Source organism: Camelina sativa, chromosome 5, assembly GCF_030686135.1.
Source record: "Camelina sativa cultivar CO46 ecotype springtype chromosome 5, ASM3068613v1".
NCBI lineage: Eukaryota > Viridiplantae > Streptophyta > Magnoliopsida > Brassicales > Brassicaceae > Camelina > Camelina sativa.
The window spans coordinates 1,083,014-1,100,600 of NC_141884.1; the positions used below are offsets into that span (position 1 = coordinate 1,083,014).

The 17,587-nt window shown below is 38.4% G+C and overlaps 6 protein-coding genes and 1 non-coding gene across 8 annotated transcripts; 5 read left to right on the forward strand and 2 right to left on the reverse strand.

Moving 5' to 3' along the window:
• The first annotated feature begins 1 nt into the window (after position 1).
• On the forward strand, positions 2-2,897 carry LOC147943136 (zinc finger CCCH domain-containing protein 59-like). The gene is made up of 8 exons (XM_087512893.1): positions 2-127; positions 631-1,258; positions 1,399-1,584; positions 1,702-1,806; positions 1,914-2,063; positions 2,147-2,326; positions 2,416-2,513; positions 2,623-2,897. The coding sequence occupies exons 2-8, from the start codon at positions 632-634 to the stop codon at positions 2,636-2,638; spliced, it is 1,362 nt and encodes a 453-aa protein (XP_087369019.1). The 5' UTR covers positions 2-127; position 631; the 3' UTR covers positions 2,639-2,897.
• A 45-nt stretch (positions 2,898-2,942) lies between these two features.
• LOC104784751 (small ribosomal subunit protein eS27y) lies at positions 2,943-4,051 on the reverse strand. The gene is made up of 4 exons (XM_087512894.1): positions 3,916-4,051; positions 3,516-3,617; positions 3,338-3,366; positions 2,943-3,244 (listed from the first exon to the last, which is right to left on the reverse strand). The coding sequence occupies exons 1-4, from the start codon at positions 3,916-3,918 to the stop codon at positions 3,118-3,120; spliced, it is 261 nt and encodes an 86-aa protein (XP_087369020.1). The 5' UTR covers positions 3,919-4,051; the 3' UTR covers positions 2,943-3,117.
• A 59-nt stretch (positions 4,052-4,110) lies between these two features.
• On the forward strand, positions 4,111-4,191 carry TRNAL-AAG (transfer RNA leucine (anticodon AAG)). The gene has a single exon. It is a non-coding gene; the product is annotated as a tRNA-Leu (tRNA).
• A 224-nt stretch (positions 4,192-4,415) lies between these two features.
• On the forward strand, positions 4,416-8,196 carry LOC147943137 (uncharacterized). Of its 2 annotated transcripts, none has more exons than XM_087512895.1 (10): positions 4,416-5,266; positions 5,369-5,563; positions 5,719-6,108; positions 6,305-6,368; positions 6,469-6,686; positions 6,787-6,894; positions 7,137-7,242; positions 7,324-7,535; positions 7,645-7,748; positions 7,826-8,196. In XM_087512895.1, exons 1-10 carry the CDS (start codon positions 4,598-4,600, stop codon positions 7,968-7,970), a joined length of 2,211 nt encoding a protein of 736 aa, XP_087369021.1. In that variant the 5' UTR covers positions 4,416-4,597; the 3' UTR covers positions 7,971-8,196. The 2 variants fall into 2 exon arrangements, 1 of the variants encoding a protein (XP_087369021.1); XR_015598176.1 differs by having other exon boundaries at positions 4,471-5,266; positions 6,469-6,681.
• A 49-nt stretch (positions 8,197-8,245) lies between these two features.
• Positions 8,246-9,283, reverse strand: LOC104784754 (ubiquitin-related modifier 1 homolog 1). Its single transcript, XM_010509823.3, has 4 exons — positions 9,115-9,283; positions 8,890-8,977; positions 8,702-8,784; positions 8,246-8,588 (listed from the first exon to the last, which is right to left on the reverse strand). The coding sequence occupies exons 1-4, from the start codon at positions 9,135-9,137 to the stop codon at positions 8,471-8,473; spliced, it is 312 nt and encodes a 103-aa protein (XP_010508125.2). The 5' UTR covers positions 9,138-9,283; the 3' UTR covers positions 8,246-8,470.
• A 2,391-nt stretch (positions 9,284-11,674) lies between these two features.
• LOC104784755 (peroxisome biogenesis protein 16) lies at positions 11,675-14,396 on the forward strand. The gene is made up of 7 exons (XM_010509824.3): positions 11,675-12,045; positions 12,318-12,375; positions 12,626-12,845; positions 12,944-13,514; positions 13,596-13,663; positions 13,939-14,000; positions 14,103-14,396. Exons 1-7 carry the CDS (start codon positions 11,977-11,979, stop codon positions 14,162-14,164), a joined length of 1,110 nt encoding a protein of 369 aa, XP_010508126.1. The 5' UTR covers positions 11,675-11,976; the 3' UTR covers positions 14,165-14,396.
• A 1,131-nt stretch (positions 14,397-15,527) lies between these two features.
• Positions 15,528-17,532, forward strand: LOC104784757 (transcription factor TCP9). Its single transcript, XM_010509825.3, has one exon. It carries the CDS (start codon positions 15,960-15,962, stop codon positions 17,022-17,024), a length of 1,065 nt encoding a protein of 354 aa, XP_010508127.2. The 5' UTR covers positions 15,528-15,959; the 3' UTR covers positions 17,025-17,532.
• Positions 17,533-17,587: the final 55 nt, after the last annotated feature.

Below are 17,587 nucleotides of genomic sequence, written 5' to 3' on the forward strand. Positions count from 1 at the left end.
CATCTCTCTAGATTCCCAATTTACCAAAATCGATATCGTTCCCGATCGATCTGAAATTGAATTCTCGAATCGTAAAGTTTGCCCTAATCCTAAATTGACGATCTAGATCTCGCGTTTGATCCATCAGGTTTGCTTCTTCTTCGGCTACTACACATCTCAGCGATTATGATGTCTTCGTGCTTTAAGTTAGAGTTTCCGCTTCTTCTTGATCTTCGTCATCCTGTTCGCGTTGAAGCTCGGCTTTCACAAACATTGTTCGTGAATTCACGTTTTTCCCGCTAGAGATCTCTTCTTTGGTTTTCTTTTGTTGTTATTTAGGGTTGTATATTATATGTATGAACGCGCGGTTATGAAATCATCAAAGCGTTTTGGATTTGAGTTTTGATCTGCGAGTGGAAACTCAGAAGATCCTCGTCTATGGCTAGTCTGGAACGCATTAGGTTGTTTATGGCGATTGGAGTCAGATGTATTGGGTTTTTATGAAGTTGGGGCTCTTGAATCCTGTTGGTAGTTCTGGCGATTGGGATGTTGTGGATGTGTGTCAGCTCCTGAAAATTGCCATATCTATCATCATGGATAGAAGCAACAATGATTCAGTCTTCTAAAATTTGTATGTTTCTCCGTGTTTAGTATGAATCATAAAGCGTCAAGGAGATACTCACAAGGAAGGAACTTTGGAGTGGACAGACAACAAGATTTTGCTGTAGATATTGTTCCAAGAAGTTTCAGTGTCCCTTATGACAAGAGAGTGAGGAAAGGTCCATACAATGGATCAAGGAATTTGGTTTGGACCTCCAAAGAGTTCCAAACATCACAAGGCAACAGGCCAAGGAAGAATATCCCATATGGGTCGATGAACTCACCAGTTTCAAGCACTGGATATCGTTTGTCAAACCAGCCTAGGAAGAATGACGCCTATAAGCCAATGAACTCACCAGTTTCAGGCAGTGGATGTCGTGTGTCAAACCAGGCAAGGAAGAATGACGCATATAAGCCAATGAACTCACCAGTTTCAGGCACTGGATATCGTGTGTCAGACCAGCCTAGGAAGAATGGTTTGTATGGGTCAAGGAGCTCGACTATTTCAGACTCCAGAGTTTGGACGTCGGAAGATAATGGCAGTCCCAAGTCTAGGGAAAGTGTATGCAAGTATTGGAAAGCTGGAAACTGCAAGAAGGGTGAGCAATGCGAGTTCTTACACTCTTGGTGTTGTTTTCCTGGCTTGGTGATGGTAGCTACTCTTGAAGGACACAAAAAGGTACTTCTCATATAGTTTCCATGCTGCTTTGATCATCTACTTCTTTATTATTTTTAGCATAGTATGCATCGGGGTTTCACATTGAGTGTTGGCTGAATGGAAAGCAGAGTTTATTCACATCTAATTTTTCTTGACCGTAGGATATAAAGGGGATTGCCCTCCCTCAAGGTTCTGACAAACTCTACTCAGTCAGTGGTGATGGTGCTTTGAGAATATGGGACTGCCATACTGGTCAGTGTGTGCATGAGATCAACCTCCAGGCAGAAGCAGGGTCTCTAATTAGTGAAGGCTCATGGGTTTTCCTTGGCTTGCCAAATGCTGTAAAGGTTAGTCTAGGGCATTCTAACCTCAGGACATTTATCTGTTTTCTAAATACCATTCTTTGAAATTCAAATGGATTCATCTTGACTCTGATCTCAAGTTTTTGCGATTCAATCTTGCAGGCTTTTAATGTTCAGACCCGTAAAGATTTGCATCTAAATGGTTCGGTAGGAGGTCAGGTGAATGCAATGGCTGTTGGAAACGGAATGCTTTTTGCTGGGACGAATGTAAGCCTTTTAACTCACTCCATCTCTACCTCTCTAAGTTCTTTACTTTCCAGTTTATTGCATCCGGATCTAAATTGTGTTCCTTTTTGGTCTCGTTGGAATTACAGTCGGGTAGTATATCAGTCTGGAAAGTTACCGACACTGAGTCTGATCCTTTCAAATACCTCACATCTCTCGAGGGACATAGTGGTGAAGTCAAGTGTTTTGTTGTCGGAGGTCAGAGGCTATACTCTGGTTCTGTGGATAAAACCATTAAGGTACGGGGGTGTTTCCATTTATTTCAATCTTTGCCCAAAAGAACTTGCCATGTTATAGAATTGATTCCAATCAACATGTTCAGGTGTGGGATCTCGACACATTGCAATGTGTAATGACATTGAGGCAGCATAGCGACACTGTCACGTCGCTTTTATGTTGGGATCAATATTTGTTATCTTCTTCACTAGATGGGACCATAAAAGTCTGGGGCTCTTCGGAAAGTCCCAACTTGAAAGTTATCCATACACGCAGCCAAGAACAAGTAAGTTGTAATAACAAGAACAGTAAGAAGACCTAGTTTTCCTTTTAAGTAGCATTCTGATTGTTTTTGTTTTTTCTGGTTTGAAACAGAGTGTTCACGCTCTTTGTGGATTGCACGATGCAGAGGCCAGGCCGATTATATTCTGCTCTTACCAAAACGGAACAGTTGGCATATATAATCTACCATCGTAAGTGAAGCTTAATCCGAGAGCCTCTCTAGTACTCTACTTTGTACTCTAATCTAACCATAAATTGTGTAATGAAATCTGAATCACCTCTCATGTTGGGTATACACAGTTTTGAAGAAAGATGAAAGATGTTTTCAACGCATACGATGGGCACACTTACAATAGGTCCTGAAGGATTGTTATTCAGTGGAGACAAGGGTGGGAAAGTGCGTGTATGGCGCTTAGGTGGGAGCAAAGAGTAGAAAACTAGAAATCTTCGTTCGACCAACTCTTATGTTGTTGCTTTGGTCGACTAGAATATTCATTATAACATATCGTACACTGACGATGGTAAACGATTACCACCGCTTTATGAGTTAAGTAAGAAAAGTTAATTTCATTGTATATTGTAACTGTAGTAGATCGATTGGTAATATATATACGAAGAACATAGAAACATCAACTATAATAAAGGAACGAGCTTTTGATTAGATTCAACAACAAAATTCCATACTACAAATTTAAGTGTGATGGACAAAGAAGGGATACTAGCTCAAATATCGTCAAAAATTCATAATAAACAAAATGAAAAGGTGCGGCTGAGTGAATGGAGTCATCTTCTTCTTTAGTCTCCCTTCTTCCTGAATGAACATCCTTCAGTGAGCTTTGCCTTGCCTCCTGTGGGTTGGCAAAGTACAGTCTGGCAGTTTCCACACACCACAACGGTCTGAGAGTGGCTGAACACCGTCGTACTGCACCAAACAGAAACCATCACCATCACTTAGTTATTTCATAGATTCATAACCATAAAACTTTCACGGATTCAGAGTTTTCAAAAGACTTACATGTTAAAGCAGCCTTGACATTTGACATCCTACATCAACCACATAATCAGCAACCAAAATAGAGTTTACTGAATAGCTCAATACTCAATATTCATAAGAACATACAAAGTGCTTATTAGGCAGCGAAAAGGTCTGAACTTTCAACAAATGAAATGAATTAACAAAGAAGATATCTTACCATGAAAAATGAATTGGGTGACTGAACAAGACGCTTGAGCTTGTGCTTCCTCTTCTCGAGCTCAGCAGGTGGGTTAAGCAGATCAATATCGTTCTGAAGAACCTGAGAATTATTCAAAAACACAAATCATCTTGTCAGCACAAGTCCAATTACCTCACTTGTGATGGAAACGGAATGAATCAAACCATGAAACTACAATTCAAATCTCTTAACGACCTAAGAATTGCCTCAAGAGAGAAGACACGCTTGAAACAATAGATCACATAAAAACAAAAGGAATCGTTTAGTTCTCTGTTCTTTCCCACAGAAACTATCAGATTCGACTACAAAATTGACATTAAGGCATATGTAATGTTATTAGACAAAAGAATCGAAACGAGATCAAAGATCGAGAACTAACCATTTTCGTAAGAAGCTTCTCAGAGATTCTGCAACGACAAGACTGAAGAGAGTAAAACCTAAAAAGAATCAGCCGACCAAATACTCTTGGGAAGATGTAAACCCTAATTCACACAACCAAGGCCGTCTTTATAACTAACACTCTACAGTAATATGTCTTTGAATTTATATGTAATACAAATATCGATAAACAAAAGTTGATATGGCCGAGTTGGTCTAAGGCGCCAGATTAAGGTTCTGGTCCGAAAGGGCGTGGGTTCAAATCCCACTGTCAACATTTAATTTTTAATTTTGTCAAAATCAACATTTTGGGCTTAATATATATTGGATCCGGTCCATTATGCTTAATTTATTGGACTTATCTCATTAGAGTTTTAAAACATTTACTTTACACAGATTAGTAACAGTAAAAGTTAACTTTATTTTCATCTCTCCCCAATTATTTTGTTTTTTCCCTCCTTTGTTTTGATTAAAATTATTGAAAAGGTAACACTTTTTGCCGCAATTTTTTTTTTAAAAAATTAATTGTGCGGTGCCCATTAATTAATGATAAAATATGTTCAGCCCGACTTGTATGACCTTTGAAGTCGGAACGTCGTCGTACACACTCTCTCTCTCTCGCTCTCTTCTGGTAGTACACATTCAAACGAATCGCTCTATCTCTTTTCGACTCGCCGGAACCTATGTGGAACTCCGGCGAAGATGACGATGACGATTTCCAAATCCCTCCTTCCTCCCAGCGTAAACCTCTTCAACCTACCAACGCTAACAGCAACGTCTCTCACCGCCGTCCAAACAAGAAGCCCAGACTCAGTCGTTATCCTGGAAAGGAGAATGTGACTCCGCCTCCGTCTCCGCCTCCTGAGTCTAGCTCCGACCCGTCTGGTGAATATGGTACGGATCTGCTCTGCTCGTCTTCTACTCTTGACTGTAGTAGCTTAGATTGTATCCCGTCGAGTGTTGATATCTCAATTGGTCCGATTTGTTCTCTCGGTGAAGAGGAGCATGTTTTAGTTGATAAATTGGATAACGATGATTGTTTTAAGGCGAATCGTGAGGGCTATTTGTGTAATTCTATGGAGGCTAGGTTATCAAAGTCGAGGATTCGTCTAGGGATTGATAGTGGAATCATACATGAGGATGATGAATCCGACTCTGAGTTTGACGTCTTGTTAAAGCTTTGCTCTGAGTCTGAGGGTAACATTGAAGGAGAGTGTAGTTTAGTCAAGGATGATTCGATTCAGTGTCCACTGTGTTCGATAGATATTTCAGCTTTGAGTGAAGAGCAGAGACAAGTTCACACCAATAAGTGTCTTGACAATTCTGTTAATCAGGCTCCTGAGCAACTTCAAGTAAGTAAAGCTTCTTTGTTATTTCCTAGAAAGTGTAGGAGTTTTGTTAAATTGTTACATTACGCCATTGATTGCCTTGCTGACTTGTACATGTGATTGTAGGGTTCTCTGAGGAAATGCGAGAATTTATCTTCTCTTATTGAAGAATCGATTGATGATCCAGTTCAGCTTTCTCAGCTAGTTACTGACGTGTCTCCAGTGCTTAAATGGCTGAGGAGTCTAGGTTTAGCTAAATATGAAGATGTTTTTATTCGTGAAGAGATCGACTGGGATACCCTTCGTTCACTTACTGAGGAGGTAATGGAATACCTTAATCAGTCGTAGCTCATTTAAGTATCTTCACCAAACTGAGGAAAATACAGTTTTGTTTTGTTTATGTGCATTTTATACATTAGCTTACTTGTGTACACTGAGATACAGGATTGAGAACTGATAAGTTTCTAATTCCGCAGGATCTTCTAAGTATTGGTATCACGTCACTTGGTCCCAGAAAGAAGATTGTGAATGCACTTAGCGGACTTAGAGAAGCATTTGCATCTTCATCTGAAGCACAGGCGCAGTCTCCTTGTACAAGTGCTCATGTTACAGAGAGACAGAGGGACAAGGCAACAAATCGTAAGGCAAGTGAGCCCAGAAAACCAACCGCAAACAAGTTGATTACAGAGTTTTTCCCTGGTCAGGCTACCGAGGGCACGAAGATCCGGAAGTCCCCTAAAGATCCTGTCGCAGAAAAGAGTCCACCAGATTCGAGCTCTAGACGAGGTGTGAGAAGAAATGGCAACAATGGGAAATCTAAAGTCATTCCACACTGGAATTGCATTCCGGGGACACCTTTTCGAGTGGTAAGTCTTCATAACCCCCCAGGCCATGGTTTCACTTCTTCGTCTAACTTATAGCCCATGAATGCAACCTTGTTACATATTTCTCCTTCTCATTCTAGTCAAACATGCTCATGAAATTAGTTCCTGCTGATGCTGAATATTTATGTTTAAGTAATCTTAATGCTTGGTGATTTTCTGGTTTAATATATGTATGCAGGACGCATTCAAGTACCTCACACGCAATTGTGGCCACTGGTTTCTAACACACTTTCATCTCGATCGTAAGTAGTCTGCTGCATGTCGAATTATAAATATACTAAACAGAATAAGCATGCATATTGTGGAATCATTTCATAAAGTCTCTGGATCCTTATTTTACAGATTATCAAGGTCTGACAAAGTCATTTAGTCATGGGAAGATATACTGTTCCTTAGTTACCGCCAAGTTGGTGAATATGAAGATTGGTATCCCTTGGGAGAGACTGCAAGTCCTGGAACTTGGCCAGAAGGTTAATATTGCGGGCGTTGATGTGACATGCTTTGACGCAAACCACTGTCCGGGATCCATTATGATACTCTTTGAACCAGCCAACGGTAAGGTGCGTTCTTAAACTAGACATTTCCAGTGTGTAGTCATAAGCGTATGTATAACTTTCCATTCACAAAGTAATTGTCCAAGGACTCTGTTAATTTGTATAGGCTGTTCTACATACGGGTGATTTCCGTTACAGTGAAGAGATGTCAAATTGGTTGATTGGATCGCACATCAGCTCTCTTATTCTTGATACTACATACTGTAACCCCCAGGTTTGTCTTCCATCGATACTTTGTAGCATCAAGAAAGCTCAAGGTTTTCAGTTAACATCTCTATTCGGTGTACATTAGTATTTGAAATCCATTTTTGCCACAAGTTTTTCTTCATAATTCCACTCTTTCGCGATTTCTTCATTTTACATTTAAGAAGTACAAAGAAGAAAACTTCTATGATGAGTTTACGTTTTCTTTTCAAAGCTATAGTGGTTTGATATATATGCCATCATTTGTTGCAGTATGACTTTCCAAAGCAAGAGGCGGTAATACAGTTTGTTGTTGAGGCTATTCAAGCTGAAGCATTTAATCCCAAGACCCTTTTCTTAATTGGAAGCTACACCATCGGTAATATATTCACTCTTCTTTTTCCGTTTCGATATCGATTATGTTGAGATCTAAATTTTTCCATCTCTTCTCTTTTGAAAGGAAAGGAGAGGCTGTTCTTAGAAGTTGCACGTGTGCTACGGGAAAAGATATACATCAATCCTTCAAAACTCAAACTCCTCGAGTGCTTGGGATTCTCAAAGGAAGATATGCAGTGGTTTACAGTGAAGGAAGAGGAGAGCCACATTCACGTTGTGCCCTTGTGGACGCTTGCCAGTTTCAAACGGCTGAAGCATGTAGCTAACCGATACACAGTAAGAAACACATCTATTCGGTTTTTACTGTCAAAGAAACACAAAAGAACTGATTTTCTTTTTGGCTGATTCGTTAGAGGATTGGTTCTAATCCTTTTAAGTCCTGCAGAACCGTTACAGTCTTATCGTTGCATTTTCTCCTACTGGTTGGACATCTGGTAAGACTAAAAAGAAGTCCCCAGGAAGAAGGTTGCAACAGGGTACAATCATAAGGTAAAATTCGCCTATTTTCATGTGCTGTGATATTGAGCTCAAAATCATGAGCCGGAGAATCTTTTTATATTTTTCAGGTACGAGGTTCCTTACAGTGAGCATAGCAGCTTCACGGAGCTAAAAGAGTTTGTGCAAAAAGTGTCGCCTGAAGTGATCATACCGAGTGTTAACAACGATGGACCTGACTCGGCAGCTGCAATGGTGTCTTTGCTAGTTACGTAGAACTGTGTTTTACATATGCGATAAGCTCAAGTTTGGATAAAAAAAGGCAGCCTCCTTGGCTACCTACCTATTGAGCAGAGCCGTCAAAGATCTACAACGGAAATAGATATGTTATGTTCTATCTAATTGTAGTTATGTAACCGCATGTTTATGTAGAGTTTTTTCTTCACAAACTCCAAATGTATCTTAACTTGCTATATCGACTTCTTTGGTTATTTCGTCAAAATATGTATTGATTCCAAGTCCTCCAATTCAGAATGATCAAATTATGCTACTATAAAGTAAAACCATAATAAGAGACCAAGCTCATGGAATTGTTCATTTGCTGCAGTTCAATGACAAACAGATATGCAGACTCAGATCTCTTAAAGTGATACAACCTCTAATATCAATCTTCAAGTAAACAAATACACTACATTCGGTAGTGGTAGAGATTACAAACACAAAGTATCACAATTTGCTAAAAAATCCTAGACAGAAGCTCAAGTGATCAGATCTTTTTATCCACCATGCAAAGTAGAAATGAAAACTATAACATCTTTTTCTTCGATGGTAGTATCGAGCTGACCACTTAGCTCCCAATCACAGTCATTAACTAGCACAAGAACCCCAGGTCTCCTGCACAACAATTGATCTGTACATTAAACCTTCATTGAGCTGATGAAAAGATCAATCAATCAAACCATTCATTCATTGAGCTGATGATAGAGAAGTAAGAAAAGGAGACTTACACAGTATCTCCTTTCATGAACATCTCAGGCCTCTCTTTGATCAGATTTGTACGAACCCATGATAGCAAATGCTTCATAGTAAACTAATCCAAGAATTAAAAACAAAGAAGGAATGAGTAGAGGCAAACATTATAGGAGCTTTATGATCCAAAAAAAAAAAAAAAACCATAAGAACTTAAGCTGCTTACATCATCATCAGCAGCAGCAGCTCCATTGGGCAAATCGACGTTAACTTTATGAATCTTTTCAGAATCACAGAGCAGCTCTAACCCACCCCTACACAATCAAAAAATCAATCGTTCAAACGTACATAAAAAAAACACCAAATTTGATGATTCAACAGTTACATGCCAATTACGAACAGAGAGTGTGAAAAACTGAGGAAATTAACAGAGATATAGTGATAAACTCACCCGAATTCGAGAGTCAATTGCATCTTCGTTGATTTGTATTTGCAGGAATCCAAAAACTCAAACCCGAGAGAGCTCTTCTTCTTCTAGGGTTTTTCGTCTTTCAATCGGAGAGTGAGAGAGATACGCTCGCCACAGTTCGTATAGCTGTGTCTTTGCTATTCATAACGACGTCGTTACCAATTTAAGAGATGTTGGGCTTTTATTGGGCCTATTTTATTACTACTACTAGATAAGGCCTATTTACTTTTCTCGATTAGTGATCTTAATTACCACAATTTTCTTATTAGTTATTACGGTAAATATAGTCATTGTTTAATCTTAAGTAAGTTACATTTGGATCATATATAAGACGAAGCTCTCTATATATATATGTGAAGAGAAACGCTTCGTTTGTTAATTACAACTACAACAAATCTCAGCTTTGAAGTTTGAACAGCTCGAGGAAAAATACACATCCTGAAATCAAAAACACAAAAAAAAAATGATATTATAGTTTGTCATATAAGTCAGCCGAATTATCAATTCGTTACAACTGAGATGATGTCGTTGGTCATCGTACTTCACGTTCAAATGATATTATAGTTTGTAATTGGATTTTTCTACAAAAAAAAGGGTCAACTATACTAAAAAGGTAAAAGTTAAACTTGCCCATTATATAATACTCCTACGAAGGTGCAACAAGTGAAGGTGAGAGAAGTCTTACTTCAGCCACACTTTTCCAGGTCTTTTTTATTATTATTTTTATATTCCATACAATTATCTTAAAATGTTTACAAAAAATGTGTCTATGTATTATAATGAATAAATAGTTGTATTCCAAATGCAGAGAGGAGAGTAAAATTTTGGGTGCACAAACGATATTGTTTACTTACTGTCAAGGTCGAAATATGGACGCAGACTAATTAGCTAGACCAAATTATTCATATTAATTATATCATGAATATAGACATCAAAGAAATCAATATTGACTACTATTTTTAAATCTCTGGTTACAATGCATCTATTTGGTTTTTCAAAAAAAAAAATGGATTGATTGGGTTTATTATGGCTACTAGTAATTCAATCCTAATCAATGGCTCCCGAATGTTGCCCCTAAAATATTTATCACCATATCTATTCATATTATGTGCAGACCTAATCAAAACAAGGGTTACATGTGGAGACAATTACGAGTCTAAAAGACAGAATGAAACGGAAACAGATAGAAAACCAAACAGTTATAGCAGTATAGTAGATTGAAAACCAAACAGTTATAGGCAATAGAAACAGTTGCAAAAGTTGAAAGGGAAACCGTAGAGATAGAGAGTAGGTAAGGGCTACGCAGATTTCCTTAGATGACTGAGGCGATCATACGACGCAAATGTTAGAAAATGACTCATCGCGTCATGACCATTGATGTATACGAACTCTAGCTTATCAACGGACATGATTGAGTCCTAGATTTTCCAATAGAAAATTTTGATTGGTGGCTGATATTTTTCCCTAACGACCTACAAATTACCAAGTAAGAAAAGGAAAAAAAATGATGTAATTAACCACATTATACAAGCAAAATTTTCAATGTTAAAAGAGAAATTAGTCAGTTTTCTCAAACTGCCAAGTTAATCATGATGTTTTTTTTTATAGTTTTTTTTTTCAAATAGCGATCACGAATGTTGGTTTTATTACAAATAATACAAATGTTGTATTTTGTTTTGATTCATTAACATTATACTGATATTATAATATTATCTTGATCACATATGTTTTTAATAATACGTTGTATTTTGTTTTGTTTTGATATTATCTAAGTATGTCTGAACTCATATCTTCTCCAATTGTATTGTAAATTTGTTAAGGATAACATTATATGTTTGTACATACTTTGCAATATGATCACATCTTCTGGCTGATTCATATTTATAATATGTTGCTTGCTTTGAACAGCATTCACAAAGATACCATCGAAGATCCCATATAATCCCAAATCTTATGTCCAAAATCATGTGATAAACAGATATTTTTTATTAGCACAAATCAATTATCTCATAAATTATAATTAATTAACATCTAAATCTATACTAATATTTTTGAATTACATTTTGACAATATTCTTTTTTCGTAAGATTTTACCAAAATGTACTTGAATTTGAGATAAATTAGACTTTGCATTTAACATAAATTTGAAATTACAAAAAAAAAAAAAAATTAGAACATCCGATAAAAAACAGATCCACATCCCTATCCCATATTCCCTTCTGTTTTTGACATTAGCTTTAAAATCAGAAAGATATCCCTTTTCTGTTTTTTTATTAGCACAAATCAATTATCTCATAAATTATAATTAATTAATATCTAAATCTATACTAATATTTTTGAATTACATTCTTACAATATTTTTTTTTGTAAGATTTTACCAAAATGTAATTGAATTTGAGACAAATTGGACTTTGCATTAAACATAAATTTGAAATTACAAAAAAAAATTGGAAAATCTGATAAAAACAGATCCACATCCCATATTCCCTTTTCTGTTTTTGACATTAGCTTCAAAATCAGAAAGATATCCTTATAGTGATATATGCCTATTACTTTTCCCAATGAATAATCCTGTGCTAAAGAAGACACATCGCATCTTTACCCGTTGATTTATACGAACTGTATCATATCAACGGACAAGATTGAGTCCTCGTTTTTTTAACTAGAAAATAGATTTGTTGCCTGCCTGATTGATATTATTTTCCCCAGCGACCCCAAAGAACAGAAAAAGAACACACAAAAATAATCAGAGAGATTTAAACGTGAATGGAGTTTTCTTCTTGTATCTAAATCTCTTCTGTAAAATCGAGAATTCAGTTTTGTTTATATATCTGAAGAAGCTCCATGGAAGCTTATAAGCAATGGGTTTGGAGAAATAGAGAGTATGTACATTCCTTAGGATCCTTTGCCAACGTAAGATTCATTACTCCTTAATCTTTTTCTTTTTTCCCCCTCAATTTTATTATGTTCTGATTCTCTGTCGATTAGGGTTTGTTTTTGCTTTCTCGTTAGTGTCCAATTTCAGAGTTTTCATTATCTGGGGTTGTTTTAATTTTTGCTTGGAGAGACTAGTGTATATATATAACAGTGAAATCTAAGATCGAGACGTTTCTTTGTATTGGATTTAAGAATGAAACCCTTTGCTTAAAAGTATGTTTCTTTTGTTGTTGTTGTTGTTGTTGCAGGGATTGACATGGCTGCTTCCTGAGAAGTTTTCATCTTCAGAGATTGGACCAGAAGCAGGTTTTGTGATACTTTGGTAACATTTTACTATTTCCTTTAGCCCTGTCTTAGCTCCTAGAGTCTCTTTCTGGAATGGAACTCTGTCCTATACTCAGTTTTATCGGTTCTCAAATCGCATGTTTTGTGTCCTAGGTCTTCAACATTAGAACCTTTAACTTTAAAAAGAATCTTTCTTTCTTGCTTTTGTGTATCTCTCTTGTTCTGTTGAATTTGGATGTGTGCTGAGATTTTTGGTGATCTTCTTTTGTAGTAACGGCTTTTTTGGGCATATTCACAACTATCAATGAACACATTATTGAAAATGCTCCAAAACCTCGTGGTCATGTTGGATCTTCCGACACTGATACATCCCTTTCTTATCCGTTACTCATCGTCATCCTTAAGGACTTGGAAACTGTTGTGGAAGTTGCGGCTGAACACTTTTATGGAGACAAGAAATGGAATTTCATTATTGTCACTGAAGCTATGAAGTAAGTCTTTTTTGTTTCTTCTGATCACTTGGATCTATTCAACATACTTAGTCGGCATTATGGTATCCTGGCCTCTGATTAGGTTAGTCTTGTTTCAGGTCTCTGATTAGGTTAGCCTTGTTTCGGAATAGCGGGTATAAGATGCTTCTTCAAGGAGGGGAAACACCTAACGATGAGAAAGATTCTAACCAAACAGAGTCGCAAAATAGAGCTGGTAATTCAGATATGAATCATGGACCTCATAGTTTCGTAAACCAGAATCATCATAATCCATGGAACATGGAAGGACGGGCATTGTCAGCTTTAAATTCATTTGGTCAGAATGCAAGATCAAGAACAACAACTGCATCTGCCACAGGCTGGTCTCGAAGAGTTCAACATCAGCAAGCAGTTATAGAGCCTACAATGATCAATGAGAAGAGAAAAACTCTCTCCGAGCTTTTATCTGAGAAGGGAGTTAATGGAGCGTTATTTGCAATTGGTGAGGTTCTTTTCATAACGAGACCGCTCATTTACGTGCTTTTCATCAGAAAATATGGAATCCGGTCTTGGATTCCCTGGGCTATCTCTCTTTCCGTGGACACACTTGGAATGGGTATTCTTGCAAATTCGAAGTGGTGGGGGGAGAAGAGTAAGCAAATCCATTTCTCCGGACCTGAAAAGGATGAGGTTAGAAATTTTCTCGTACCTCAATCAGTCATAGTAATGTTGAACCGGTTTAACTGATAATTTCTTGTTTCAAATTCACAGCTTAGGAGACGGAAGCTGCTATGGGCATTATACCTCATGAGAGATCCATTCTTCACCAAGTACACAAGGTGAGTGTTTATGAGTCCCATTTCTAAGGGTGTCTAATCCGGTTTTTGGTTTGTTTTTTAAGATTTATGAAGTTTAGAAAGCTAAAAGAAGTTATGTCATTGGTTTCAGTTATGGTTTGTTCTGAATTGGCAAAAAAGTGAAACCCAATTGCTTTATTTACTCTTGGCTCGTCACTGTCGTCAGTTAATATCAGATTGGGCATAGCTAGGTTCAGGATAATAGCGTAATCTGTCTCAATTAATAATAAACGTATATGGTTTGCTGGGGGTTGCAGGCAAAAGCTGGAAAGCTCTCAAAAGACGCTGGAACCAATTCCGTTGATCGGATTTCTCACAGGTATACATAGAAAATTCCATATCATTCACAAGATAACTAATACTCGTGTTTACTTGCATTTATTCACTGTCTCTTTTCGGTGATCTCTCGTGGAAACTGCAGAGAAAATTGTGGAGCTTTTGGAGGGAGCTCAGTCACGGTACACTTACATATCGGGATCATGAAGTAGACCGTTACTAATGGTTTTTTGCAACAGAAGAAAAGAAGAATATATCGCCATTGTTGGAATACTTTTATGTAGATCTTGGATGGAAGACGTAGGGAATGGTTTCAGGCTTTTGTAAGAAATCTACATTTATTGCAGTTTAGGACATGATCATTCACAGACATATTTTACCGGTTTATGTCTGAATAACGGACCTATACAATAAAACAAGCAATAGCGTGTTAATCCCAGAATCTTTATTCGTTAGCGGAGGTTAAAAAGGTATATAGTATAAGACCGTTTTTTTTTTGGTAATACATTTGCATAAGAAAGAGTGAAAGAAGATTGTAGTATGATTTTAATGCATGAGAGAATTAAACCCTATCATATACCTCAATTATTTAATGCTGACGTAGTGATATGCTGTGCAAAAGTTGGTGGCTGCCAAAATGACAACATTATCCCTCGGTGGTAGGCCCGAATCTGTTATCCCCTCCTATCATCTATGTGTTGTGTGGAACCTACAACTTGGTTATCACCTAAATCGGTCTTGAATTTGTGTTTAGGGTTTAATCGAGTTCGGTTTACTTTTAAATTCTAATCTGATCCGGTATTTGTCTGTAATCTCTAGGGTGTGCCGGGGAGTGGTAGGGTCAGAGTTGGGCCTAGCTCTCAACAATGTGTGGTGTAACCGGCACTTGGATAGTACTAGTAGTAGGGTCCGAGTTCAGCTCAGGTCCACACTTTCACTCGTTATGTAGCCCTATCTTTTTCTGGTGGTAGGGTCCCCTCTTTCCGGTCGGTCATATGTAGTAATAGCCTAATGGTTCATCAAACCCGTTTCGGCGTTTAAATGGAGAACCTATGAACTCGAAACTAGTTTGAATCGGTTACAATCTAGTTAATGTCGAACTATGACTTAAACCGTTTTACTTTTTTTACCTGATTTCTAGTTCGGCTTGTATTGGATATGTTTGATATCTGGAGTGAAATATTATTTGTCCCAAGTACAAGTACGTAGGTATGCGTATATTATGAGAGCCGGTTAAGTTAAAAAAAAAAGGACGATAGGATTTTGGAATCCAGGAAAGAATTATTCCATAGACACTACTAATTAGCTTCTTCTTTTTCTTTTTGTTTGGTGGCGCAGCCTTGTGACCTACATAAATGGGGTCCAACCCCATGTATGGGGCTTACAGCTTTTTTCCAAGAAAGATATCTTTTACTTTTCAACCATTTGAAAAAGTTAAAACTTGACGGCTTTTACAAACACTACTGGTGATAGAACTTTTTTTGTAGCAAGAAGCTAGGTAATTAATTAGTTTGGGAGTGTACTTACTAAGTAACCGGAATGAATTTTTAATCAGACATGATGTCTTTAAGATTTGAAGCTTCTCTTTTAGGTTAAAACCAAGTATAAACACTACAGTTTTTATGAAAAAGATATAAAGTTAGCTGGACCCCATTGTCGAGATGGTCCCATAATTAAACTGATATAATAATAATAAGAAGATAGAGAAATGAAACGGGATTAGTCCACGTGGTAAAATCAGAATGATTCTTTTAAAGATCATCCAACACATCAAGACCGTTGATTTATTCCCGCATCAAAAAAGCGTTCAATACTACTTACTATTCTCAGTTTCTCACTTGCTCTCTCTGTTATATATAAAGAGAGACGACGAGTCCACATTTACTAATTAATCTCCTTGGACGTGTAACGCCGTTAAATCGATTCTTTCCCACTGCCATCCTCCGGTTTCTCCGTTTCGCTTTTTCGTCGTCATCTCCACCGTCCATTTATATTTTTTTCAATGGCGACGTATCATCAGAAGCAAGAAGAAGTTGGAGTTAAAGATCAAACTCTTAGTAGAGCCGTTGGAGTTCGAAACGTCGAGACTTCAAGACCTTTCCAAGTAAATCCTACAGTGAGTCTCGAACCCAAGCCGGAGCCAGTGATGCAGATGCAAGCTCCGTTGTCTTTAGCTCCACCGTCGTCGACTGGACCCCCATTGAAGAGAGCTTTGACTAAAGACCGTCACACTAAGGTCGAAGGGAGAGGGAGAAGGATACGGATGCCTGCCACGTGTGCGGCTAGGATATTTCAACTGACACGAGAGTTAGGTCACAAGTCCGACGGGGAGACGATTCGGTGGTTGTTGGAGAACGCAGAGCCGGCGATTATAGCCGCCACGGGTACGGGAACGGTTCCCGCTATAGCTATGTCGGTTAACGGAACCCTAAAAATCCCGACGACGACGAACGCTGATTCCGATTTAGGTGACAACCCGATGAAGAAGAAACGTAAACGACCTTCTAACAGTGAGTATATTGACATAAACGACGCCGTTTCAGCTTCCTCCGGTTTAGCTCCCATTACTACTACGACGACGACGACGACGATGATCCAACAACCTCCTGCTGCACCATCCACCACCGTAGCTCAGCAACATATGTATCCGATGTGGGCGATTCCATCAAACGCAGTGATTCCGACGGTCGGAGCTTTCTTCTTGGTTCCACAAATCGCTGGTCCGTCGAATCAGCCTCAGTTATTAGCTTTTCCCGCCGCCGCAGCTGCTCCGCCGTCGTCTTACGTCGCGGCTGTGCAGCAGGTTTCATCGTTGGCTAGACCACCACCTTCTCATCAGGTTTACCCGGGCAGCGGCGTTTCAGACGCAAGCGGTTCGAATTCATCAAGAACGACGTCGGCTATGGCTCCGAGCTCAAGCTCCGGTATAAAAACAGGCGGCTCATCGTCTTCTGTAACAACGACGCCGACGCACACGCTCAGAGACTTCTCGCTAGAGATATACGAGAAACAAGAGCTTCACCAGTTCATGAGCACAACAACAACAACACGGTCATCGAACCACTGAAGAAAAGAAAGGGAAACGACGGCGTATTAGCGATCGGGAAAAGGCACGTGGGCACGTGAAGAAGCGCACGTGTTAAGTGGGGCTAGAATTTAGGCAAGAAGTGGGGTCCATGTCGTTGGTGGGTCAACACGCACCAAAAAAAAAAAAGAGAGAGTGGGGGAAAGAGGGGCCACACGGCTCCCACCTTACGCATAGCTTCCGAGGCAGCCAGGTTGGGTGTGGTCCCTCAAAATGGTTAGAGCTATGTGGTCCGTATGAAGTAGGACCAGCTTAAAAGTATTATTCCGAAACGTTTTGGTGGGGGCTCACCACTTTGTCTTGACTTTTTTTTGTTGGTCTTTGTTGTAATTACAACAAAGAAAGATTAATCATTTAATTGAAGCCTTCTCTAAGTCATGGTCCACTCAACAACAATTGTGATATTGATGTTTTTTAATTTTCATATAATCTGTAACAAAGTAAATATTTCTTTTTACCTAAATGAATTCTAATGTTGTTTTTCCTAAAATTGTTGAGGCGTTACTTTTTTAGATGATTTCATTTTTCTTATAAGTGATAACAAG